This window comes from Electrophorus electricus, chromosome 1, assembly GCF_041902795.1.
Source record: "Electrophorus electricus isolate QZ-2024a chromosome 1, ASM4190279v1, whole genome shotgun sequence".
NCBI lineage: Eukaryota > Metazoa > Chordata > Actinopteri > Gymnotiformes > Gymnotidae > Electrophorus > Electrophorus electricus.
In genome coordinates, this window is record NC_137497.1 from 31,754,359 (window position 1) to 31,781,858 (window position 27,500).

The 27,500-nt window shown below is 44.7% G+C and overlaps 3 protein-coding genes and 1 pseudogene across 5 annotated transcripts in view; all 4 read right to left on the minus strand.

The window, feature by feature from the left end:
• The window catches only part of fam171a1 (family with sequence similarity 171 member A1), a 28,836-nt gene extending 16,821 nt beyond the window's left edge, over positions 1–12,015 (minus strand). The window contains exon 1 of the mRNA XM_035526640.2: positions 11,625–12,015. Within this exon, the coding sequence (XP_035382533.2) occupies positions 11,625–11,733 (109 nt within the window). The 5' untranslated portion in view covers positions 11,734–12,015. The remainder of the gene's footprint in view (positions 1–11,624) is intronic.
• A 345-nt stretch (positions 12,016–12,360) lies between these two features.
• LOC145659678 (zinc-binding protein A33-like) lies at positions 12,361–14,045 on the minus strand (annotated as a pseudogene).
• A 4,158-nt stretch (positions 14,046–18,203) lies between these two features.
• LOC113577079 (E3 ubiquitin-protein ligase TRIM35-like) lies at positions 18,204–20,837 on the minus strand. The gene is made up of 6 exons (XM_081715195.1): positions 20,120–20,837; positions 19,945–20,040; positions 19,564–19,794; positions 19,293–19,315; positions 19,068–19,186; positions 18,204–18,806 (listed from the first exon to the last, which is right to left on the minus strand). The coding sequence occupies exons 1-6, from the start codon at positions 20,504–20,506 to the stop codon at positions 18,634–18,636; spliced, it is 1,029 nt and encodes a 342-aa protein (XP_081571321.1). The 5' UTR covers positions 20,507–20,837; the 3' UTR covers positions 18,204–18,633.
• Positions 20,838–24,540: 3,703 nt separating this feature from the next.
• Positions 24,541–27,500, minus strand: part of itga8 (integrin, alpha 8) — a 63,111-nt gene continuing 60,151 nt past the window's right edge. For all 3 annotated transcript variants that reach the window (XM_081715193.1, XM_081715194.1, XM_035526043.2), the window contains one exon: positions 24,541–26,064. In XM_081715193.1, coding sequence (XP_081571319.1) covers positions 25,975–26,064 — 90 coding nt within the window. In that variant the 3' untranslated portion in view covers positions 24,541–25,974. The remainder of the gene's footprint in view (positions 26,065–27,500) is intronic.

Sequence of the window (27,500 nt, forward strand, 5' to 3'; positions counted from 1 at the left end):
CTCACACACACACACACTCACACACACACACACTCACACGATACATTCATGGCTTGAACTTTATGGCAAAGGTTTTACAGCAAGGCCTTTTAAGCAACACCTCTTCAGAAAAACACTAACATGTATGACAATAAAACAGAACTGGTGGCTGCTTGTTAACATCCTGTGATAATAACTAATCCTTCTTGGATTGTGAAAATAACGAAAATCCCTCTTGCTGATAGCAGAGGAGGGATGGTTTCCTTTAACACGTTAGTGGCCAGGGCTGAGGGCCGAGGGCAGGGTAAACGAGCAGCCAGCAGACCGCTCGGATCACCAATTAGCTGCAAGTGTGTTTAGATACAATCTACTGTTGCATCCCAACAATGAGCCACCGGTAGGCGAAACGGGCGCACATGCAGCGACATGCACCTGGAGTGTTTGTGCGAGGCAGGCGTGGGAAGAACGTTGCGCACAATGTTTACTTAGCAATGAGGCCGTTGGCTCTGTGAGCAGCGACACCTCCGGTGGGGGGTGGGGGGGGTTGACACAGCAAAACAAATCAAAACAAAATTAAATAAAATGGCTAATTAATGGAGGAAGTGGTTGTGCTTTCAGAGGGCCAGAGTAAGCACTGTTGATCCGGCAAAAGGCCGTAAAGCTGTTAGCCACCATCACTCATTACTCTTTCATTTTCTCTCCTTCTTCCCCTCTTTCTCTCTCTCCCTTTCAGGTCCAGCATCCATAATTCTCCATGCTCTCCTGGACAGCTCCTCTCTCTGCCAGGACTGGGCGGCTCGTTTGCCTCCCCACTGTGGCTGCCAGTAAAGACCAAGAGCCTGCGACATCAGCCACGCCACGCAACCTGGAGAAATTACTGCCTTGACCGAGAGGGAGAGTGAGAAAACCAGATTAATCAGATCTATGACACTCGTCTGAATGAGGGGGTAATTTGGTTTAATTGTTGTTATTCATGAAGGAAAACTAAAACAAGCCACTTCCACAGCGGTAGCACATGAAGACACCGATGCTTTAGAAACCAGTGAGAGAAACCCCAACTGCAGAGGACCCACATTAATATAAAAACCGTAGCAGGTGAGCTGATAAGCACCAGTGTAGCAGTGGTGTAAGATGACAATACAGAGCACAAACAATAACATTGTACAATAATCACTAGAGCACAAGTCTGTGTAGGTTATGTTGCTATGGTTTACACATGCAAAGGCACAGTCATGCGTGCATACACACCCACCAACACACACCTGGATCAATATATCAAATGGTAAGAGATTGTTTTTTTGTTTCTATCTATCGGATTTGGGTTTTCATAGTAGCCAGAAGACCATTAAAACATCCAACGTTAGGCATCACAGCTGTGGACAATCAAACAAAGGCATCACTGAACCGGTGTGAACTGTGTATAGCACAAAATACGCAAGTTAAAACCACAAGTTAAAAACAAACAAACACAAACAAACAAAACAGCCTCTTTTCCACTGGAGGGCCCGAAGGTCTTGAGCATGCTGGCTTTTCCAAACAGGACGCTGACGCACCATGCTCAGCATGCATCGGAGCTGCAGAACCGATCGGGTGGGACGGTTCATTGGCGTGGAGATTCGCTGGCTAGTTCTGCATTTTCAAACACGTGCAGCAACTGGAGTCACTTAGCGGCGACTGGTTCGTGATTACGACCAGGGCCCCCCCACCCCCACATGCTTCCTGGCCCTGGTTTCCAGCACAACACTGGTAGAAGAGGAATCCGCATCTGGTCTCAGGAGTCGGGAACGGCGCAGAACAGCCTGACATGGCCTTGGTGACCCTTTGGAAAAAAGGACTGGTGAGAGCCACTTCATGGGCTTCGTGTGACTCGAGAACTCAAACAGCATCTCTGCATTTCAGTGCTTTTTTATGCTAAACGTCAAAGTTCCCCACAGCAGAGCGCCATCTGAGAGGAATGAAAAAGGCTCCGACTCATGGAAGAAACCCCACCAGCTCCCCGAGCAGGCGACCCCCACTGTTAAAATCATCCCGCCCAATGCTGAAAAATCCGAACTGTGTGTGTCAGGGGAGTGGACGGGTGAGACGCGGGATTCCAGAATGGACCAGAATCAGTTCTGCTGACTCGTGGTGTTCCATTGCAACGGCTGTGCATACAATAAAACCCAATGGAGTCCTGCCTGGTCCAGAGTTCCTCCGGGTGACGAGCACGCCCCAGTAGATCAGGAGGAAAGCACATTTTCAGGAAAGCCCGAGTCACGCAGATGTTTATAAAGTCTCCTCGGTCAGGGAGGACTGACAGATCTGCGCTCTTTCCCTTTATAAGCGCTGAGCAGGGTTTACAAGTTCCGGTTTAATAGCCAAGACACTGGCCAGGCCTGCTAGCGAGATGTTTTGTGCAGCCGGATGTACTTTCCTCTCCTCGGATACCAGCTAGATCCATTGTTTCTCTCAATGGGAGGGTTTTAATACACTCTCCACGGACACGCGTTGCGGTGCAGCCCCTTGGCCTGGTTTCCTGGAGGAGTACCCTCCACAGGGAGACTCTCTCTTCCTCCCCCTTGGGAAATCCCCCAGTCTCCGGCCTTTAGTCTCTAAGGGCACTGCTGATGGCACGCGCGTGGGAGCTGTTCTCAGAGCCGCTGGGCAAAACACTTCCAGGAAAACACGGCACAGGAGAGAGGTGTTGGCGTTATGCCACAACGCCAGCAGAGAGATCACGAAATCAAGCAGTTCAAGCCTTGCAGGCTCTTTGGATGAAGTGTTGGAAGACAGAGATTAACTTAAGTGGCAATTTAACTGGATAAATGAAGAATTAGTAGTGGGGCTATTACCTGGCAAAAAACCCCAAAAAACCCAAAACAAAACATGAATTAATGCATCGTAGACTGACCCTATAACCTTTATTAATACTATCGTATATATCTAGGTGATCACGGCCGGGGTGTCAGCGGAGCAGTGGACCGGAGATGTCGCAAATGGGAACAGAGAGAGAAGTGGGTCAAAAAAAGTCCTTGGTCTCCATGAGGTGTCCGGTGAGCAGGGCTGTGTGCCTAGGTACAGGACATGAAGGCACACTGAATCAAGGTGTGCCAGGCCAATAGTGAACAGCAGTGAAGTTCTCGTCAACAGGAATCCGAGCTCCGGCCCGCACCATCAGGCACTCAGCAGAGGAACCTATCGGAGGCTTAAAAACCTGAGCGCCGGATATTGACTCACGTTTAAGATGGAAACTTGGGAGTTTGCCGCATAACTGCTAGTAAAAGAATTCTGGAAAGTTGCTTAAAATGCGATAAACAGGCAAGATTTAAGTCACAGCTGTGGCGATTAATGATGATGAAGGAAATGTCTGAGAAACAAATGACCCTGCGTTGGCATTTTTGGCCTCTTAGAACAAAACAAAACCAAATGAAAACCACACTGTCGAAATGCCGATGTGTGTCACTAAGCCACCCAAGCTAATAACAATAAAAGGAGACTTCTCATGTGTATATTTATTCAGATTCCCACTTGGAAAAATGGGGAAGTCAAGCTGTCTTCACCGAATTCACCAACTTCACCGTGAAACCACCACATCCAACGTTCTCGCACGACTTAAGATGACTAGTCTCAAAAACAGCTGCCCGATATCCACACACGAAGGGCTTCACCATAGAGAAGGAGTCTCAGAAGGCAAGTGGCGAGCAGCCATGTAGTTTCAGGGTGACAGACGACACCGGACATCCTCGGAGTCTACCGAACCGTGCCCTGTCTCACCTTCTCCCAGCGATGACAGAACTCGTTGCGGGAGATCGTGGACTCGGTCATGGGTAAAAGATGCAGCAACTGGCTGTGGACAAGGTTCCTGAGGCAAGGCGCTCCTCTGTTCAGCCACGAGGGTGGTAGCGATGCCTCACCTTCACACGCCGAAGGCCAGAACCAGAGAGTGTTTACCAAGATGCCTCTCACTCTGGTGACTTAATGGAAATTCCCCCGGGAATGATCGCCTTTATTTATTTTAAAACTTGGCTCGTGTTTATGTGAGATGATTCCATTATCTGTACAATCTGTACACACTTGCCGTTTTTGTATTTGATGAGTGTTGTACATAGAAGAGTTAAATAATTGTTTGTGTATTTTGACAGAAAAAAAAAACTCGTAGTGGATAATTACATGTCGTAATTAATTATATGTCGTAATATGAAAAGACAAGCTATTTTTCCATCTGTGATGCTAAAACCACCATCTGAACAAACTATTCCAAGACTCTATGAGCAAAATCTTTCGTAAAACATTTTTAGGTCATAACCCTAGTGGTTTGAGGGAATGGCCAGCTCAGCATTAGCATGGGACCAGGGCTACCGGTGCTGCAACCTGTATGGTTACGGATAGCCACTTTCAAAATCTTTCCTATGTCATGCATGTTTACTAATTGTGAGGTGTGCCATGCAAACTTTACCTACAGTACATGTAGTGGGGCTGTTCATAGCGGTCATAGTTTCTGGAGAAATGCACTGCCTGGCCTAAAAAAAGGGTCACACACTAATATTTTGTTGGACCTTTTAGCTTTGATTATGGAATGCATTCGCTGTGGCATCGTTTCCAGTAGCTTCTGTAACGTCACAGCATTTATATCTGTCCAGAGCTGCATTAATATTTCCCCAAGATCTTGTATTGATGATGGGAGATTTGGACCACTGCCAAAGTCTTCTCCAGCACATCCCAAAGATTCTCAATGGGGTTCAGGTTGTGGTGGCCAATCTATATGTGAAAATGATGTCTCATGCTCCCTGAACCATTCTTTCACAATTTGAGCCCGATGAACCCTGGCATTGTCATCTTGGAATATGTCTGTGCCATCAGGGAAGAAAAAATCCATTGATGGAATAACCTGTATATTCAGTATATTCAGGTAGTCAGCTGACCTCATTCTTTGGGCACATAACATTGCTGCACCTAGACCTGACCAACTGCAGCAACCCCAGATCATAGCACTGCCCCCACAGACCTGTACGGTAGGCACTAGGCATGATGGGTGCATCACTTCAGCTGCCTCTCTTCTTACCCTGATGCGCCCATCACTCTGGATCAGGGTAAATCTGGACACATTAGACCACATGACCTTCTTCCATTGCTCCAGAGTCCAATCTTTATGCTCCCTAGCAAATTGTAGCCGTTTTTGCCGGTTAGCCTCACTGACAAGTGGTTTTTTTAAGGCTACACAGCTGTTTAGTCCCAATCCCTTAAGTTCCCTTCGTACTGTACATGTGGAAATGCTCTTACTTTCACTATTAAACACATCCCTGAGTTCTACTGTTGTTTTTCTACGACTTGATTTCACCACACGTTTAAGTAATCGCAGATCACGATCATTCAAGATTTTTTCCCCACCACAGTCCTGCCTCAAAGATGATGTTTCCCCACTGTCCTTCCACTGCGTTGGACAGTTCTTAACCCAATTTTAGTAGTTTCAGCGATCTCCTTAGGTGTTTTCTCTGCTTGATGCATGCTAATATTTGACCCTTCTGTAACAGATTAACATCTTTTCCACAACCACAGGATGTGTCTTTTGACATGATTGTTTAACAAATAAGAAGCTACTCACTGCATTAGTTAGAGTTAAATAACTTGTTGTCAGCTGAAACATAATCACCCATGCAGCAATTATCCAATGGGAGACTCTTACTTATTTGCTTAGTTAAATCCAGGTGGTGACCTTTTTTTTTGGCCAGGCAGTGTACATTAAACATCCCCCACGTGTGTGTACTCACGACATGCACACAAAGCAAAAGACAGAACAATCTACGAACCAGACAACCCCCCCCCCCAAAAAAAACCCAGCCCTCAGTCAGCAAGGCTGAGTGCTTAGTTGCTCCATGTGTTTGAGTGTGTGTTAACAGTCAACAAAGACAACTCTGAGGGCAAAACACGACCTTGGTCATGGGTACGACCTGCAAATACAGCCTGGCAAGCTTATTCTTACCCTCCTCCCGCTTATAAAAAGAACACAGAATTACAGAACACGCTGGCCAAAGAGAATGCTTTTTGACAGGCATCAACATGGCGCAATAAAGGGTTTGACCAATCACAGGTTAAGAGCAGCAGAGCGGTTTCTCAACCCCAATGCCCCATGAAGGACCCCCGTGCCTCCCACTGACACCGTCAACCCATACCGTCCACTGGCACTGCCCACTGGCACCGCCAACCCATACCTCCCACTGGCACCGCCAACCCATACCGCCCACTGGCACCGCCCACTGGCACCGCCCACTGGCACCGCCAACCCATACCTCCCACTGGCACCTCCCACTGGCACCACCAACCCATACCTCCCACTGGCACCGCCCACTGGCACCGCCCATTGGCTCTGTTTTACTCCTTAACCTCTGTTGATGGTACTGGATGTTGCTGGTAGGTAAACAGTACCTCCGAGGGGTTCAGACACAAGAGCTGGGGAAAAATGGAGCAAAGAAAAGATCTGTCGTAGCTTTCAAACAAACTAAACAACAAAGTGGCCAAACTTCTCTCAGCCCTGATCAACACAAACGGGCTCCAACAGAGTGTGCGCTAATTTGTGTTAGAAACTCTTCCAGCAAACAAATGCTGCTTTGTAAACACAGACGTACGCCTTCATAGTTAAATCTGGAAAACAAAAACTAAATCGACGTTTCAAAAAGTATGGCACAAATGATCATAACGCTGCATTATGACACTGGGGAATGGAAAGTGGGGGGGGGGGGGATCAACCTATGCTATGTAGTTAATGTTTCGCAGAGAATTTGTTTAGGCTGCGCGAGGTACGCTAGTGAAGTGACTGCGTCTGAGAGTAGCAGAAGCTAATCCCGTCCATGGGCAGAGATGGGAGGGCGGGGCACTGCCAGCTGTGAGCCTATCACAGCTCAGCAGCCCAAAGATGAGTTAGCTGGTATAGGGACTGACAGAGGTGTGTCTTTTATATTCAGTCACAAGCAGATATGTACACCTTATTGGCCTCACTTTGAAGGGTCTCTGCATTGCATGGGTTTACTGCTCCAACACAGCTCTGCAGTTGCAGGCCATCACTGTGCAGAATTGCCAAATCGATCAGCTGTGTCAGACCCACAGGAACCTTTAAAGTGTGCGTAGGTGTCGCTCTCCATGACTTTTAGAACAATCCAGAATGCGGCAGTCCGATCAAGAGGGCAGTTCCATCAGACCTTGCGACTGTCCTAACATGAGAATAGGCTCTTGTTTCCAGTGGTGATGCGAAAGATCAATCTCTGCAGTGAATGCATGCTGGCTCCTCAAAAAAACACATTTTATTGATTAGTCTCAAAACCCAGCGGAGACACTCAAGGTTGTAGAAGGTTAAAGTGTCTGTGTGTGTGTGAAAGAGAGAGAGAGAGAGAGAGCGTAAAGAGTGAGAGTACTTCCAAGACTTCTGATGAAGTCATGCGACTGGTTAATGTCTAACTCCTCATTTTTAAGGTTTTTTTTTTGCTGAGTGTGCACCATGTAGGGGCAGCAACAGTAGGCATGTTTGTTCACCAGCCTCCCACAATAAGAAACAACTAACTCGTTAGTCCTATATTTGCAGTATCTGATGACTGCCCAAACTATATTTCAAGTACTGAAAGCAGGGAGTATTGCAACAATCACTAGTGGTTGACCGATTCAGTTTTTTGATTACTTGTGGATATTTAGTAGATATTTTTATTTAATTTATGCATTTTTATTTAAAATAAATGCAGTGCAGACAGAGTGCAGATGCACTTCAGAAAACAGAGACAATCCATACAATAAGTGTTAAATGTTTGTTTAAGTTAAACAATTTTGTCTCCTTTGTTATTATTATTATTTCATTATTGTATTTTAAAACAACAACAACAACAACAAGATACTGTCACGGGACGCTCCCCCCCCACAAGTCACGTGGTATGGCCTGCCGCATGCAGGAGGGGTTCACCCATGTTCATAGCCACACACCCCGTGAAGGCACGCACCTGTACAGGATTATGTGTTTAATGTGTGTATGTCTATTTAAACCCCAGTCGGTGCGTGCCTCATCGTTGGTTATTGTTTGTCTGTGTGTTAGTGTTTGAAGTTGTATGTTTGTATTCAGGTTTGTCCAGCCTATGTTAATCGTTTACCCAAGTGTCTTCAGGTTCGTCATAACTGTTACGTGTGAGTGCCACCCTTGTCTACAAGTTTGTGTCATTAAATGTTTCACAACGCCGAGAGAGTCTGTGCGTCCTGTTCCACGCCCTGCAGCACTCGTGCATCGTTACGGATACTGGCATGATATGCGATATTTGCCTCCCTGCTTGCTATATATCATCACTGGCAATGGCCATTACCACTCACTAGCATCTGACCCTGCCTGCACATTCTCAGACACACGAGACAACCTGCACCAGTATCACAGATGCATGTGCACAATCGTTGACACCCATGCACACACAGCCCTAACTGAATCCAAATGTAACAACTTTTAGCTGGAATAGTACACCTGACCAGTTATCTCACATTGACAGACAGACAAACTTTTTTTTTCTTAATAACGACTCATGTCTTGATAGGCTAGTTAACACTTTTTGCCTTAGGCCTGTGCCCGGTCACGCAGATCCAGAGCTGCAGCTTTCTCCAGGATTCTGGGATCGTGTGTTCCATGTTCTGAACCACATGAAACAAGCAGGCCTTCTCATAATTTGTGCTTCTTCTTCAGGTAAAAAACGACTTATCCAGATGTAAGACAAACTGCCTGACTCTCTCCTCCAGACTATAAAAAGTGAGTTCTGAGTGTTTTAACGTAAATTAACTCTCATTCTCTGTGTAGTCTGTGCTTCATATATGTAGGCTCTGATTATGCAAACTCAACCAGAGATGATATGTTACACAAGTGGAAAAAAACAGGAATAACTCAATGACACAGGTGTAGCCGTGCATTCTGGGGCTGCACAATGTATTGATTGTCAATTATTGCAATACTAAACTTTGCAATACCGATATTGCAGGCATGCAATATGCAACGGAACCGCCTAATAAACCATAACTTTGCCATATTGTCTGTTTATTACATAATTATGTGTTAACATAATTACACTAATGTAAATAATTCTGTTAAAACAAACCAAGTCTTAACATCACACCCAGGGTTCATAACTATGTTTTGAAGACCTACTTAAAAGTGAATGTTTTAACTGTATTGCAATATAGTGTAGCACCACCGTTGTGGCTGCAGTCTTTTCATGATCAACTACTCAATAAACATATTTTAAGACGCACGACTATCACTGGTCACAACCACAAGCACGCAAACTTCAACAAGGAAAAGTTACATTAGCGCAACACAAAAAGAACAAGAGATCACGCATGGCCGCTGGCCGCATTTTCGCTCTCAGGAACACAAAGTAATAAAATCATGCCATAGTACCGAAACTTCAAAGAAATTCCGGTGCCAAAGTTCCATACGTCCAACTGGCCTAAATGACTACTTATCGCATCGACTAAGAAAATGCGTTTAAGGTTGGTTTTTTTTTTTTTTTTTTTTTTTTTTTCATTCCAGCTGATAGCCCGTTAAATCGTAACACTGCATGAATCGTATTCCACCACCAACGACCATCTGCCTCCATAATGAATTACAGCCGTTTCTTCTCTCCACAGCAGCAGCTCATTGTCCGGATCACAGCAGGAAACCTGCGGCCCCGATGCCATTAAGACCGCGCGCACGGACGGCGCGACGCCTGCCCAACGCACGCACGCACGCACGCACTTGGCACAGCAAAACCCCTTTTTGGACCCCCGCCCCAGCTGCAACACGGGCAGCGACTTTAAAAAATAAAGCCAACAGAAGAGACAGACGAAGGTTGACGATTTGTAAAAGTATCCCCACTGTTAAAGTAGCAAGGCTCGAGAATTTTGGATCACGCCACGGACTGGCAGTTGCGCGTAGTGAGTGCAAGTGTGTAACCAAAACGTTTAACATCTCGCGAAATTACCACATTGGGTAATTTCTCTTGTCTATTTAACAACCTTTGGTTGTTAAATAAAATGTAGTTAACGTTGCTAACAGTATATTCCCAAAGTTATTCGGTGAAATGTATGTTGATAGCTACCTGTGCCAAACCGTTAACGAACAGCTAACTAACATCAAGCATCGTTGTTTGAGGGTTACTAAACACGCACCAGTAACGTCCCGTAGTCACCAGACAGACGCACCAGTAACGTCCCGTAGTCACCAGACAGAGGCACCAGTAACGTCCGGTAGACACCGGAAGGACACACCAGTAACGTCCGGTAGACACCAGACAGACGCACAAGTAACGTCCGGTAGACACCAGATAGAAGCACCAGTAACGTTCCATAGACACCAGACAGAAGCATCAGTAACGTCCCGTAGACACCAGACAGACGCACAGGTAACGTCCCATAGACACCAGACAGAAGCATCAGTAACGTCCGGTAGACACCAGATAGAAGCACCAGTAACGTCCCATAGACACCAGACAGAAGCATCAGTAACGTCCCGTAGACACCAGACAGACGCACAGGTAACGTCCCGTAGACACCAGACAGAAGCATCAGTAACGTCCGGTAGACACCAGATAGAAGCACCAGTAACGTCCCATAGACACCAGACAGGAGCATCAGTAACGTCCCGTAGACACCAGACAGACGCACCAGTAACGTCCCGTAGACACCAGACAGAAGCACCAGTAACGTCCCGTAGACACCAGACAGACGCACCAGTAACGTCCCGTAGACACCAGACAGAAGCATCAGTAACGTCCGGTAGACACCAGACAGAAGCACCAGTAACGTCCCATAGACACCAGACAGAAGCATCAGTAACGTCCCGTAGACACCAGACAGACGCACCAGTAACGTCCGGTAGACACCAGACAGAAGCACCAGTAACGTCCCGTAGACACCAGACAGACGCACCAGTAACGTCCCGTAGACACCAGACAGGCGCACCAATAACGTCCCGTAGAAATATGTACTAAGAGCAGAAAAATGGAAAGGATATGGCTAGCTAGCTAACCTAAGCATCTAAACCCCCTCGACATGCAGCTGCAAACGTAACGTTAAAGCAGGCTATACAAGGCAGCTACTCGCAGATGGTTAAGTTACCTCAGTTGTATCATCAGACTACCGAACAAATAAAATAAACATCCTACACGTTACTGGTGGTCGGTAGCGGGCTAAACTAACCCTGGTGGCGCCCAGGCTGGCTTGGTGCAGTAATGGATGTTACGCCGGAGGAAATTATCCAGTGCCTTGGTGTGATGGTGGTCGCAGCTAGCGGTTAGCTAGCTAGGAGGAAATTTTACAAAAAATATATATACATATATATTTTAAGAAAAAAGCTGACCAAACTCTAAATATAATGTTATTTTGTTTAGTGGCGGTTATAAAATGTTAATACTTCTTCCTGACAGCTAGCATAGCTAAGTGGCTACGGTACTTTTTACTACTCGCACAGCCTAGCCAGCTTCCCCCGGAGCTTTGTTGTGGAGCTTGGGGACCACGTTTCAACCCAGCCGCGCAAACATCACGTCCACATCGCAAAACAGATTTATTTAGCCTTAGTTTTTTTTATCGCCATCGTCAGTGACATTGCAAAAAATAAAAATTAAAAATAATCGAGAACTTATTTTTGTCGTATTACCATAAGCGGCTCCACTCACCTTTGGCACGGCTGTCTTCTTGCAAAGCTTTAGTCAGAGCTTTGCAGATATTGCATCCTAACAGGCAGAGCACAATCACGACAGACCTGCTGATATCCGTGCGACGCATTATTGGAAGTTAAAGGAAAGAAAGATGAAGGATGTCTTCTCGACAGATCGTAACGTCTATTGCGCTAAAGGGTTGTGCACGATACTGTTCCCTTCCATAATTTCGGATGTTTGGTGCTCATAACGTGCATGTCGTTACAGCTGATCGCCCCCGAAAATCCCGACAACGTCCTCCGTACATGACGCTGGAGCAGTCGCTTTTTTTCCCTTTTCTTTTCTTTCTTTTTCACTGGGCTGGCAGGATTCAAGGGAGAAAGAGCGCCACCAAATTTAACCCTTTCCTTGTCCACAGCCGGGGATCATAGAGCTCATAATAAAGGGAGAACCTCAGAGAAAGAACACCGGTTATTGTGCGGAAGCCATAATCTGAAGGTGAAGTCTGCCGCCTGGCGTCTGATGTTGACTATCGCAATAATCAAACTCAGACCTTTACGAGAGCATTTCTCTTTATTTTCCCTCTGTTTTTGCTAGACATAATTAATAATTGTGCTTCATTCTGTCTTTTAGATTGGAAACATACTGCTCATTTCGTGATAACAATACTAATGATTTTAGCTAGTGGCCTGAATTTTCTAAACTGTTCAGTCCAATAATAATGAACCTTGGTGATATCCTTAGTGCCGAGTGTTTACATGGACAAGAAAGGAAAGAGTTTCTCTGTAAGAGAATAATTAAAAGTAAACAGGTGTGTGTCTGAAAGCGGATCAGAGAATGCCTCCTCACCCCTCCCACAGTCAAGCTGCACTCTGACCATCTGCAGACTGTCCTTCAGCTGAAGCTTGATATTTGCTGATGGTGACCAACAAGCCTCGTGCTCACCGCCACATAACCTGGTGCTCCAGGTTTCTCTGTTCCGGTGGGTTTTCCCTCCTCTCGGGAGCTTGGCGGTGGTGACACCCACCTCCCATTCCTCCGCATCTCTGACCTTAGTGTCCCAGCTGTGGGTCCCTGAAGTAAAGCCCCCTGAGCACAAGACACATTACCACTGTTCAAACCTTTCTGCATTATTAGGGAGGCGATGTGCCGTGGAGATGCATTCCACTCTTGTCAGGTCGTCTGAAAGGGTGAGGAGGGGATGTGCAGTGTTTGGTTCCAGAGTCACAGGTGTTGGTGAGAGAAAATGAGATAGACAGGAGATCCAATCCAGCAAGATACTTTTAGTCTTTTTTGAAGAGAAGAATTGGTACCATTTGGTGAACAGCAAAGTAGAACTTATCGTACTGAGCAACCTCCTGTATCTTCTCCCAGACTCTGAACTTCAGGTTACCCATGTGCTTAGCTGTGTCTATGAGCACACCTGGACACCTGTGCAGATCCATAAGAATGCACTGAGCTCTGGTACAACTGGAGCACAGCATGCAGAAATCAGGGCTTCACGTGTGCTTCACAAAAAAAGGCCCCAAGGAGCCCATATCTGTTTTTGTTTTGTTTTTTGTTCTAATTTGGTAATCTTACTCTCCTGGGTAGATTACATATATACACAATGTGTCATATGAATATCATCCCAAAATCCAGGAAATGCTCAGTTCATTTTGGCATAATTTTTCCCTTTCCAATGTAAAATGAGTGGCCCTAATGTTGGGTAAAGCTTACATAAGCTCACCAATCAGAAAGTTGGTGTGGTTTAGCCACTCTGGAACAGATATAACAAGAAGGACTATTTACCTTTTCACTGTTTCTACCCAACAAACAAACAAATAAAAATATGTAGAGTGTGGAAATAAATAAGTAAGCAAAAGTATGAAATATGTCGATATTAAAGTGTCAAAATCTAATACTTTACAAATTATTTTAAAGGCAACACACAAACAAACATGATTACCAGTGGTCTCTCGTCCTCCTTTCTGTGCTGGGCAGTGCAGATGCGCTCCGAGAGTGTAAGCAACATCAGGGCCAAATAATGAGTAAAACAAAACCTTTCGGTTGCATTTTTCAGCCCAGTATGAGATTTGGTTTTGGTACCTGACAGCTTTAAAAGAGAGAAGCCAAACCTGCAGGAATGAGATGCCCTCAGCTTTAAACTCCTCTCCTACGAGCCTGATCGCGTCTGAGCGCATAGCCATGTCTTCTCTCTTCTCCTTCACCACCGTCTCTTCTGCTCCTTCCTCTTCCTCAGCGCTGCCATCCTGGCTGCTTCTTCATCCCGCAGGACCTGGTGGAGGTCCTCAAAATCCGCCTTTGTCTGCCTCTCTGTTTTCCGGGCCTGGTGCTGAAGGCAACAGAGGTCTCCTGTAAAGGCGGGCCAGCATGCTTTCAAAGCTCCAGTGCATTGTACAGTTCAGGATGGTGGCCAGCACTCACCTTAATGTGCATTTCGCTTTGATCAGAGTTTAATTTCGCTCCTTTGGGGACCTGAAGTTTGTTCTGTAAGGGCCTGAGTGCTGTTTGAAGTTTCTCCAGCAGAATAAATGAACAGCGTTGGGAGGGGCAGATAGGGCTCTGGGGAGGGGGAATATGAGAGGGGGGGGTTGTCTTGAGCTGAGGGGAGGGGGATCCCCCCAGTAGTGGCTCATAAATGTAAAAAGTTATAAAAATCTTTGAAAAGGGCCTCCACCCTGCCTCTTGTGCTGGGGCCCTAGAATTCTGTGCTATGCCACTGAATGTGAGCTCAATTACACATTCAATATATGTCCCACATTTATCGTTTTTATCACTTTGACCTTTAAAAAATCGTTTAGGTACCAAATAACAGGAATGAACAGGAAAACTATTTTCCTGCCACTATGTTTTAAAAAACCAAATAAATTAAACATTTGAGACTACCACATACAACATACTCAACAAACGGTAAAAAAACGTCTGCAGTGCCTGTAAAACCCAGACACTTCTCACCTTCTCACCTTATTCTGACGTGCAGCTATATCTATAGTGTACCATTTGTGATTTTTATGCGCTGGTGCGCTCTCAGCAAACCGACGGTGCTGGCATCTCACGCCGATGCGTAACTGATACGAGCAGGCTTCGCAGACATCATGGCCGCAGGAGAGGGGCACCAGATCCCGGAAGATGTTGTGGCAAAGAAGGCAAGAAACAAACTCGGCATAAAAAGGAAGTCTGGAAGCTGTTCTCACAACGGGCGCAGCCTGCTGCGAAATCACATGTATTGGTGGTACAAGTCCACTGCGGAGTGGGAGCGAGATCCAGTGGACTGCACGTCCCTCGGGCGACAAAGCAAAGTGGTTTAACTGTCATAAGTAACGTATTTACCAAGACCATCTGCTTATGCGATCCGCCAAGGGGTGATTTTCAGATCAGGGGAAAAATCCTACAGTATTAAGGCAGCCATGCCTGTCAGTCAGCACTCTGCATCAAGTCTATTTAAGTCCGAACTAAAAATGTTCTTGATTTCTCGCACTTCTTTTCATTTTTAGTCTTTTGGCTTTATTTTCTTTTCTTTTTTTTCTCGAAACCACACTTTATTTTATTCTTTCTTGACTATTTAATTTTTTTAGTATTTTCCATTTGTAAATGTATATTATTTTAACTTTTTTGTAACCTGTTTTTTTGTTTTTTTTTGCAAAGGTCTTAATGGGGTGATAGATCTCAGAAAGTAACAGCCTTTATTATTTAAGTTATTTCCTCAATTGTTTCTACATAATGTGTAAAACTCTTGTTATTGTGTATAGAGAGTTGAATATGAATAAACTTGCCTTGCATTCTCATACCATATTAAGCAACTCCTCACTTCTTCAGTACTTCACAAAAACGTCATAATGCACATACCGAGATTGTTCATGTTCTTATCTGTATTTGGCCTGTTCTCATTTGCACAGGTCAACATGAACTGGGAGCGAACAAGAAGACTGGGGACCTCGGTCCTGTGTGTTTCTGTATCCTGTATTTTGTTTGTCAATTTTTTTCTGCATTACATACAATTATTGCTTGATTCAGAACAATAGCAAGGAGCTGGATGGGTGGACAAAAAATATTGATAGAACAGTGCTCCCAGGGAAACTCAAGTCATGGCCATACCAGCACGGGGCACTACCAATAAATCTCTGACCATTACTTCTGTATGACTTACCTCCACCTGTGTGAGGAGATGGCTGGGCCTCCCAGTTTCACCGTCTATAAAAACGCACACAAGCCGAGTCTGCCTGTGAAATCTATCCAGGAAGACTTCAAAGTGCTGCGAAGTGCCCCAGCGAGTGGGAGCAAAGCAGAAGTGGGAGCCGAGGAGATGATATGACGGCAGAGCCATAGAGGCCTGCTGGGAGCAGCACACGGGGGAGAAGCAGGATTATGAAGCTTCGTGACTTGTTGGGATAAAGCAAAGGGACAAGTGCACTGTGAGCTAAACCAGGGGGACGTTGGAGCAGCTGCTGACGAGCAGAGGGTCAGCAGAGAAGTGGGGATGAGACATCAGGGTGCCTGGACCCATGGGTGTGTGTTGTAGAGAGAACCATCTCATTGGTGGAGCTATGGCAGGCAGAACGTATTAAGCTCCTGGTTCAGGCAGTTAATGATGTTCTCCCTGGTCCATCTATTTTACCTCACTGGGGCCTGGTTTAGATGCTATATTTCTCTCTTTGCCATTTACATCTTTAGCTGCTGTAAAAAGGTTCTGGGTTTAGGGAAATGTGACTGGGTGCATGACCAGGTACTCAGAGCCACAGCTGACATCACCTATAGTGCCAAGACGTCCGTTTGCTTTGTGGGAACGGGCGAAAAGCATCTAAAGCCCAAAGCACAGTCTGGGCTTCTGGACACAGATCAGGATACAACTCAAGTTCCATATCGCTGTAACAACGGAGACTGTGGTAGTGCTGGAACATACAGTGCCATGGGAAGAGCGAGCACAGGAGATGAAGAGGGAGGAACCCCAGCGCTCGGTCAGCGTGGCTGCCACAAAGCACTCACCCGTGGAAGCGTGCCCCGTGGCAGGGGAGTCCCTCTGCTTGGCATCGCAGGAGACAGGAGAAGATACACCTACGCCAGCATAGGCTCCGGATCAAGAGAGCTGATCCGTGGGACACCTCTAGGGCTTCATCAACCTTGGTCAGGTCACTTGGGTGAAGGTATCTCATTTTGTGACACCTGAAAAACCTGAAGACCTCAGGATGTATCACTGTGGCGATGAGATCTAGTTTAGCATCAGAAGACGTGTCTTTACAGCTAAAGTGCAATGTAATAATAATAATAATAATGATAATAATAATAATAATGTACTTATTAGTAACAGTATATTGAAATAATTAATTACATTAACTACAGTCTAATTTCAGGCTAATTACGTGCCAAAGAATCAGTTAACTGTGGTACAATGGGGCAAGAACACAATATTTGAAGTCCATTTAAAAGTATCTTAGAATCAGTTACAAAAGACAAGGGTAGCCAACACCACTGTCTGACAGCAGGTGAAATATGCTTTCTCATTTTCAAGTGCCTCAAAATTTTCAACTCAGCATTTTGCACTGCAGGCTAAAGATAAAACTCTTCGGTAGATCAGTGAAAAGAGCCTTGAGTTCACTATCAAAATTAACAAGTGTAGACTATTTCACGGATACAGACTCTGAACGGTCTAATGTGACATTTTTCAATTACCCATTATTAAGTTTTTTTTTTTTTTAATATGAAGCACTATATATCTTGAAAATGTACTATATACATCTTGTGATTATATTGTGCAGTTTCCAGTGTTATATACCACCTCAATCTCAGTACGTAACACAATAAATCCAGAACAGTCTGTTTAGAGCCATGAAATTCTGACTACTGATAGATGTGTTTAGAACTCTAAGGACTCTTCCAAAGCAATATTTCAACAGTACAAGCTGTGAAGGCCAGAGGGGGTTGAGCTCCTGTTGCTCCTCCCATAGTTTTATTATTCATTCACCATCATCAGTAACCCAAGTGTGGCTATTTAAAGGGGCTCTCTGAACACCAAGCTGAGGAAGAACCAGACTGGACAGCAGAGTCTCTGACTTTGAACAGAACTACTACATTTTTTTTCACTGGAGTAATCTGAGTACCTCTGCCAAACATTTGTCATTTTCAAGGCTTATAAGATACTCTTATAAGTTTTATAGCAAGCTAAAGTTAAAAGCCAAGGCAACTTAATTCATTATGTGTTATTACTTTGCCATCTGGTATGGACCATATGGAGGATGGGTTCCCCTTCTAAGTCTTGGTTCCTCTCAAGGTCACTGTCACATTGACTTGCTGATTTGGGGCTGGACCCAGAGTCTCTGTATTGATGATTTCTGTAAAGCTGCTTTGTGCTTTACAGAAAAAAAGTGTAATTTACTGTGAATTTTAGGTTTGATTAAAGCTGTTCAGGCTGCCAGCATTATGCAGCATTATTCAGCAAGCAATCAAACATCCTTAACAATATGGCACAATAACCAGAAATATGAGCAAAATGAGAAATAGCAATAAAGCCTTAAATTCAGTTCATTTTTAGTTAACTTCATACCATAAGACCACAACTGCTACTGTGCTTATGTAAACAAATTGCTTGAAGCTTGAATGTGTTTTTTAATGTATTTTATTTTCTTAGGGGCAGATGCAGAATCAGCATCGTTAGAACAGTTTAGGGTCAAGTTACCAACCCGGAGAGTCTGAAAATACATGATAAGAAGGGCTAGGAGGTTATACACAGAGGATATGATAAAGCAAGACTAGGAATAAGCAAAGAGTCACATAGGTGTAGGCGTCCAAACATGAAGGCACTGATTCCATTCACAAACTGGACTTCCAATACAAATAGGGGCTTTCGATGAAAGCCAAGACACAGGGAACAAGACAGGGTTTAAATACATGAACTAATAAACATGAAACAATACACAGGCGCAAATCATCAACAGTGAACAGTGTTTGGGTCCAAGATGATGGGACCTGAAGAGGCAAGACATCAATAGGTGCATCTGACATATTTTTTACAAGCTGCAGATTTACAATTCTAATGTCCTTTGAGCCACCTGAGAGCACCTATACGCTCTCCAAGGTTCTGAACCACACCGGCACACCCAGTTTCAGCACCCTTCTTGTGCACAAGCCACCGCATGCAGACAAGGATGCACAAGCGCGCAGTGACTGAACAGTCCACGGCTGACAAACGCTGATGAACCCCAGCTGAATGCAGACAGACAAAGGCTTAAAATCTTTAGAGAGAAAGAGCAGCCACATACCTCACTGTGGTATGGCCACATACCTCACTCCTTTCTCTCTCTCTCAATATTTTGCTCTTTTTTTTGGCGATACCGAGAGCTCGACAGAGTTTGATTCTGGTGGAGTCCCAAAGTAGTCAGTTTGGACATAGCTGCTGTCCTGGTCACCTGGAACTCTATTTAACGTGCAGAATGCTGAAATTAACCTGAGCAATACCAGACTCACTGTATTTGATTATTTTCTTCATTTTCTTCCAGACTCTGAACTGCAGGTTGCCCAGGTAGTTTGTGATATCAATCAGCTCTCCATAAACCTCGTCTGGTTCCACCTGTGTGCAGCGGGCTCTGGAACACACATACAGACACACTCAGGGCGAGGACCGCAGGCTGCGTGTTACGCCGTGTGAAATGAAAAGAATTCAAAAATGAGAAGGAAGAGAATACCACTTACTTCTTCAGAGTTTTCTCGAAACTCTGTTAAAAACAGAGAAAAGGATTTGGGGATTGATGAACAAAGAGCATAACATCAAATCAACAGCTTTTATTTTACAACAGGGACTATGGGAGCACTGAAAACAAAGGGTAGGATATAGAGAGGGTGGTAGTAAGAAAGACAGGAAAAGAAAGATAGATAAAAAGATAAAAGAGAGAAGGAGTAAGACACACAGAGAGAGAGAGAGAGAGAGAGAGAGAGAGAGACAGAGACATGCTTGAAACCTAACCTTTATGAATTTGACATCTTCACATTCTAGTTCCTTCGATATTTCATTTATGGTTTTGGAGAGAGAGCGCGCCTCCTTATTCATTATTGCTATGTCCTTTTCCAGCATCTGTGTTTTTAGTTGCACCTCTTCCTTCAGCTTAGTCACTATGGCTCTGTGTTCCTTTTGGAGAAACTGATGGAGTTTGTCGAACTCCTTCTCAGTCCGATTCCTTACATATTGGGCCTGTTGCTGATATTTATTACCACAAACATCCGTGAGTAATACTAATAAATTGAACATTTAAAAATTGTTTTCTAATTTTATCAGATGCATAAAATGAACTAACATTTAAGTTATTTACTTGAGTATATGGCCATAACAGGCTGAGCTCATGCTCACCTTTATGTGATCAACTTTTTGGTAACAGTTAAACCGGGCCTCTTGAAGGTTCCTCACTTTCTTTGTCATTGACTTCAGTGCACGCTTAATAATATCCTACAGTTAAGAAAGAACATTTTAGTTCTACTTTGATTGATCTGTTTTTTACTAGTTTATTACCTCAGTTGTAGCCTACCTTAAGTTCATCCGCTGCTTCATCGACAGGAGAGAACCTGTGACTCTGGTGCTTGCTTGAGTCTCTGCACACAACACATGCAAGCTGCCCATCGTCGCAGCAGAACAGTTTCAGTTTCTCGCTGTGAATATCGCAAAGCACTTCGGGGTCCTCTCTAACCTCGAGAAAGGTCCGGCACAAGTTTCTCAGAGCCAGGTTGAGGGGGGGATTGCGAGCAGATTGCTTCCTGCACAGCGGGCATCTTTGAGAGCGCTCGACACTCCAGTACCGTCTAACACACCCGCGGCACACGCTGTGGGTGCACGAGAGGAGAACCGGGTCCTTGAAGATGTCGCAGCACACGGGGCACGTGAAGTCCTCGTCAGAGAAGGGTTGCTTGGAGGCCATTATCTAATGTTCGCGAAAAGCCAGTCCGGTCCTTTAAGTTGGCTGACTGAAGGATCCTATAAGTGAACGTCTATGCTGACATAGCTGTAGTTGGGGAAAAAACACGTTCCTTTCCATGGCACTTTCACTTTCAATTTCTTTAGAAATATCGCGCTTTTAGTGGTCTGCAGGGGCCACCTTTATCCGCTTCTACGCGAACTGCTCTGCAGTCTACACTCAAATGAGACTAAGTGTAGGGAGGCTTATACAAATTGCCACTAGCGATGTTTTGAAGCCAAACTTAAAATTCATATTTTGGCTACTCAAAGCTATAGTGTCCTAGTGAGGTTTAGCTTGAAAAAAAAATAAAATAAAATCATTCTTTCATTTTCGCGAGTTTACCCTCTCACCTGGGATTCGCCGTTGACGAAACCATTGCATGACGAGACACTTACGAATGCATCGCCTCATCCTGACACAAATCCATGAGTCGTACTTTCCGCTCCAGTGCCAGACACACCTGCGACACTGGCCTTGACCGCGTTACCGTTCTCACCTTAATGTGTTACAAAGTTATGTGTTCGCTCCATTTGTATGAGACCTGCGCTTGCTAGTTCCCTTTGGAGTTGGTCTAAGCTAATGTTCCATGTTTTCAGTACGAGCACATTACAGTTACGCACAGGAAGAACAGCTTAATAAACAGAAAGACCACAGGTGTCGTGCAGCTGTTGATGTACATACAGCATTAGATTACTGGGATGGCATCATCCATATGTGGTTTGTCCACAGACTTTACAGATCATTGCACTAGAGGACAACAGACCACCCGGCAGTCTTTACAGATGGTTGCACCACAGGACAACAGACCACACAGGCAGTCTTTAGATGGTTGCAACAGAGGCCCTAAAATGTCACTATGCCCAGGACAGCAGACAGACTCTACAATCATGCACCAAACGGCCATTGTTTACTCATTTGCTCAAGTCACGCATCACATCCCCTTTCCACTTGAGAAGAAAAAGCGTTAACAAGAAAGAGCTGAAGAGATATACAGACATCTCATCATCACACAAAAGATCTAAAATATATTTCCCTAATAATGCAAACTGAAAAAACACAAAATGAAACAAACAAGTAAACCAACAGAAATCCAAACGCTTCCTCTCTGCAATAACCATCAAATAAATATGAAGGCTTTTTTTGTTCCCGACAAATGGGTAGGGGAGTGGGGTGATGGGGTGTGTCATTGTGTAATGTGATAGATCCAGATGGACTGGTGGCACTGGGCATTGCCAGTGGCCCCAGTCACAGTGCCAGTGGCATTAGTCACCAGCCAGGCCAGGATGGATCTGCAGTGTTGGAGAGGTGAAATCCATGCGGAACTGGAGAAATCCATGCGGAACTGGAGAAATCCATGCGGAATTGGCAGCACTGAGTGTGCATCAACAGTGCCAGTGGGGCTGGGTACAGCCTTGGCCAACAGGGAGGCCAATGGAGATTTTATGGGTTAGGAAGTGACCGCAAAGGGGGCAGTGCAACTGTGTGTTCTACTGACATAAAACGTAAAAAGCCCATACAGATCTGGTGGCAACCGAGCATGCATTGAGGGTGTCATCGGGGCTGGGTACTGTCCAAGAAGTGTGGCTTGAAATGAACAGTGAGCTTGGGGTGGGGGTGGGTGGGTGGGGTGGTTTGTTTGCTGTTTAGGTAATAAACTGGAGTTTACAGGTACAAGAAAGAAATATTCCAAAGTTATTTATGGTTTTTGACCAATCAGCATAGAAACTAATTCCGGTATTACTAAAAATGTTTAATAATACGTTCCATGAAAAATACAATTAATTTCCTATGCCTGTTCTTGTGTCTGTTTGTTGCATATGTAATAGTTGCTTGTACAGAGGGTGAAATGACCTCATTTAGAAATGTGCTTAAAAACAAACAAAACACAGGTATTTCAGGAAATCATCCAGCAGATGGTGCAATAACCTCAGAAATCATGGTGGAGAAGTTACGCTTCTCAAGGCAGAAAAGCCCACAGACACAGTATGTTCAGTATATATCACCTGTACGATGCACAGCACAGGGCACTGGCTAAAATGTTTGATCTACACTTTTATTACAGGTCTGTTTAACTTGCCTAAAAACTGAACATCATACCGTGAACGTCATAATGTGAGGTATATTACGCTGTACACAGATAAACATGACACACTTAGAACGCCCACGAATTCCCATACATCACACTTCTGTAGGTCATCTCAGCTACACTGCTATAGAACAGTACAAAGCATAAATGTGTAAAGGACGTAATGAAGCGTGCAATTAAATTTCAAAATAGTATGTTATTGTATTCTATTTTCATTACTAATTAATAATAATTGTCTTCAGCCTCGTGCCTACGACCAAATCACAGCCGTACCGTGTGCCTCTCGTGTGATGTTTACAACAGCCCTAAAAGCACCATTTCACAGTTCACAGTAATAAGCAACAACAGATTATGACTTCTTGATTTAATAATTAGTTGTCCAGTCAAGTTACTTGGTCGGAACCAGAACCGTGCAGAGTGAATAAAGGAAAAAGAGCGGCCCCACGACAGATCCTTGAGGCACCTCGACATGTGCAGTGTGTGATCTGTGTTTGCCAGTAGTGACAAATGTAATGCTGTTCCTGATATGCCATGAGATGAGAGAGGAGTACATCATAATTTATTGTATGCACTTTTGCCGAAGAAGCATATTAATGTGATCATTATCAGCAGGGAACAGAAGATCATTTACAACTCTTTAAAGGGCAGATTCAGTGCTATTTTGAGAATGCAAACCTGATTGAAAAAGGCTGAAAACAACTGCGTGTACTGCGCGAAACGTTTGACGTCGGGCGGCTTCTGCCTTTCTCATCACTTTGACTGAAAAAGGATGGTTGGAAATGACTAATTTGCAAGGCAGGTTGGGTCACGGCCAGGTTTCTTGGGAATGGGAGCGATTCCAGCTATTTCAAGGGCTACTGGGCCAGAGCCAGATGACAGACAGGTATTCGCTAAATGGCACATGGGGGGGAAAAGATGATCGCTGCTCAAGCCTTTAGAAAGGTTGTTGGAGCGGGGTCAGGCTGACGAGAAGAAGAGGCAGATTTATTTCAGAGATGTGAAAGGGATTGGCAATAGTAACGCTAGTGCGCCTCTCACGAGGACCTGAAGGAGAAAGGGAGGAGGCCTACTAACCTTGTCCCGAAAGCACTGAAAAGCTTAACACTGTCCTGTTACACATGGAGGTCATATTGTAGTTATGCTGACTGTGCATGAATTAGACTCACACCAACAGGGCCTATTTTACAGTTATGCAGATTGCACATTTTACACAGCGATGCTGACAGCATTGTTTTTACAGTTACACTGAGTTTGTTTTAGTCAAGCTGACCAAGCATATTTTAAAGTTACACTAACTATGCATTTTTACAGAATTAAGCATTTTTGACTGGGTTACACAGACTAAGCGTATTTCAGGCTGACTAAGATTGCTAGTGTTATGTTGATATGTTACAGAGTTACGCTGACTAAGCATCATTTACAGAGACGTGAATGTTTTGGTCTGTGGTCTTTGCTCTTTGCTTGTGGCTATGGAGACAGCAGGCATGACGTCACGAAGACTCAAGCTCACATGCATCGACTGAAGTGCTGAAGTTCACAGAATCGGAAAGATCCACTTTACCGTATCGCTCACTAATATGATCAAAACGACATGATATAAACAGCAAACAACTTATGAAACACAAACAAGACAAACAGCACGAAGAGATATACAAAAAAGGGTGACAGAAATAGTATTCAATGAGAAATGAATTTTGTTTGCGCTTAAACCTGAATCTTAAGACAGGCAGTAGACGAAACTTCATTCAATGCTCAGCAAAAATGTTTTCTCATTAAGATCTTAAGCAGTGTGCTGTGTGTTGTACATTTGACTAAAAATGCCATTAATTTCCTTGCAGGTAGACACTGCATCTGTATTTTGAAACATGACTAATGATTGTTTTGATGACATTTATTCCCTTAATTCTAATTTCTGATGGATCTTTTATTTGTCAAAAGTTTATTAATGAAAGAAATAGTTAAACAATACACTGAAAGATTTGTAGAGAAAGACGAAGCAAAACTGTGGCATCTGCTTCAACCATGAAACTTAACAAATACGTCTCTTTAAACTTCATATACAAAACAAACAACCTCAAGTTCACAACAAAATAGAACCAGTGTACACGTGATTCAGAAACGCAAAAAATGTCACAATATTGCACATATTTAGATCTGTTCATACACCGCTCCGACAGTTTGATCGGAATTTTGGAATTTTGCACGTTAGGATTAAATAAACTGGTTGACATTGCAGGACTGTTTAAGGGATTTTTTATGCAACACGGAATGTCAAGTGTGGATTGCAATCTTTACAGCAAGGAAAACATTTTCTGAAGGATACAGGGGAAAAACTCTTGGCCCTTATTCCATAGTGTTCAATGGTATTTTGACAACACTACATAAATAAATGGTGCTGGTTCTTGTATTTTGAATGGTGTGTGTGTGTGTGTGTGTGTGTGTGTGAGAGTGTATGAGTGTGTGTGTGTGTGTGTGTGAGAGTGTATGAGTGTGTGTGTGCTTGAGTGTGTGTGTGTGTGTGTGTGTGTGTGAGTGTATGAGTATGTGTGTGTGTGTGTGTCAGTGTATGAATGTGTGTGTGTGTGAGTGTATGAATGTGTGTGTGTGTTTGAGTGTGTGTGAGTGTATGAGTGTGTGTGTGTGTTTGAGTGTGTGTGTGTGTCTGTGTGTGTGTGAGTGTATGAGTGTGTGTGTGAGTGTATGAGTGTGTGTGTGTGTTTGAGTGTGTGTGTATGAGTGTGTGTGTGTGTGTGTGTGTGTATGAGTGTGTGTGAGTGTATGAATGTGTGTGTGAGTGTATGAGTGTGCGTGTGTGTGTGTGTGTGTGTACGAGTGTATAAGGAAGTACAAAAAGGGTAGGCACTCAGAGGGGTTTCTGAAGCACATTTAGGAAAAGCTCTGAAAAAAGTTGTGTGTGCTGGTCATGGAAATGAATTGGCCCAGAAACATCGAGGCAGAGCTGCCATATCTGATATAAGGTGGGGGATAGGGTGGTCTGTAAGAAGGGGTCTCTTCTCCCAGTCGCACAGGGGATTGTATTGAACAGTATCTGCATTTGGGACACTTGTCTTGGGTGAACACGATGCGAGGGGCAGGGTTTCTCCGTTTCTACAGACCCTGCTGGTACTGCAGCCCTGCTGGAGTGGGAAGAGATCGGAGGAATGTGCCTCCCAGCAGCTCTGCCTGTCCAAAGAAAGTTCTGTACCAACGGCATTGTGGTCCAGCTCACAGATCCCAGTGCAGCGTGGGAGATGTAGTCCATGGGGCAGATTCAGCGTGCGATCCCGTTGGCGAGCGCCGCGGGGCCTCCTTTGAAGCGACCCTGCTGTTCGCTGGGCCTCCGTCAGGCCTCCGTCGATTTCTCCGCCGTCAGCTGCTCCCGGTCTGACACGTCGTCGTCTTTGGGCGGCCGCGCCCGGTCGAAGAACCCGCACTGGGGAGGCGGAGGAGGGGAACGAGAGACAGTAGGAAGAAGAGAAAGGGGGAAAGAGGGAGAAGGTGAGTTGAGAGAGAGGGAACGAGTGATAAAACATGTGGATGAGAGAGGGTATAGATCTTGTCAGCAGGAGAAACCGTAGACACTCCAATAAAACACTTCCACAGATGTGCCCCCATCAGGGAAAACTGAGCACGGGCCAGGTTGAGCTGAGCTTGCGTCTGGCCTGCATATGCATTTCTGATTGACTGTAGCATGGTGAGTGTAGTAGACGGCAGTGCCACAGCATGCAAAAGGACACACCCACATAATAAGAGAGTCTAACTTTACCACTTAATGTTAGCACCATGGCTAATGTTAGCACTTAATGTTAGCACCATGGCTAATGTTAGCACTTGATGTTAGCACCATGGCTAATGTTAGCACTTAATGTTAGCACCAAGGCAAATGTTAGCACTTGGTGTTAGCACCGAGGCTAACGATACCACTTAATGTTCTCGGTATCTCTTTTGGACAGTCAAATGCGTACACACACACATACAACGAGCAAATGACATCATTAAGCGCGTTTGGGTATGTGGACATATGTGTTGAGGTTGGTGAGAATGTATGTGTGTGTGTAAGCCAATAAAAGGAGACCCTGTCCATGGGGATCCAATCAAAAGCCTGAGAACAGTGCTGTAGACACAACACTGATATGATCAACATGACTCATTAAACCTCAGCATGCAATAGGACTCTTATTCTCACTGTCGCCCACCCCACCGAATGCCGTTTAAGGGGCCTACATCTGAGTTGCACATCGCACATACCCCACGGATTCTCTCGTCTTCTCTCTCTTCCTCTCTCACTCCCTCCCTCACTCCCTTGGGCTCTCTATCTCTCACAGGCATCTCTGTCTTTCTGCCCCCCTGAGTCCCACTGTTTTCTTTTCACTGAAGCGCACACACGCACACACGCATACACACTAACACACTCCATGGCCACGGGTTTGGTCCTAAGAACTGACTCTTTAAGGCAACATGCCTCTAATTTCTCCAGCACAGCATGTAACAGATGACCACTGTGTTTATGTCAACCTCACCACTGTGTTCAGGTCAACCTCACCACTGTGTTCAGGTCAACCTCACCACCGTGTTCATGTCAACCTCACCACTGTGTTCATGTTAACCTCATCATGTCAACCTCACCACTGTGTTCATGTTAGCCTCATCATGTCAACCTCACCACTGTGTTCATGTTAGCCTCACCACTGTGTTCATGTCAACCTCACCACTGTGTTCATGTTAACCTCATCATGTCAACCTCACCACATTCATGTTAACCTCATCATGTCAGCCTCACCAGTGTTCATGTTAGCCTCACCACTGTGTTCATGTTAGCCTCACCACTGTGTTCATGTCAACCTCACCACTGTGTTCATGTTAACCTCA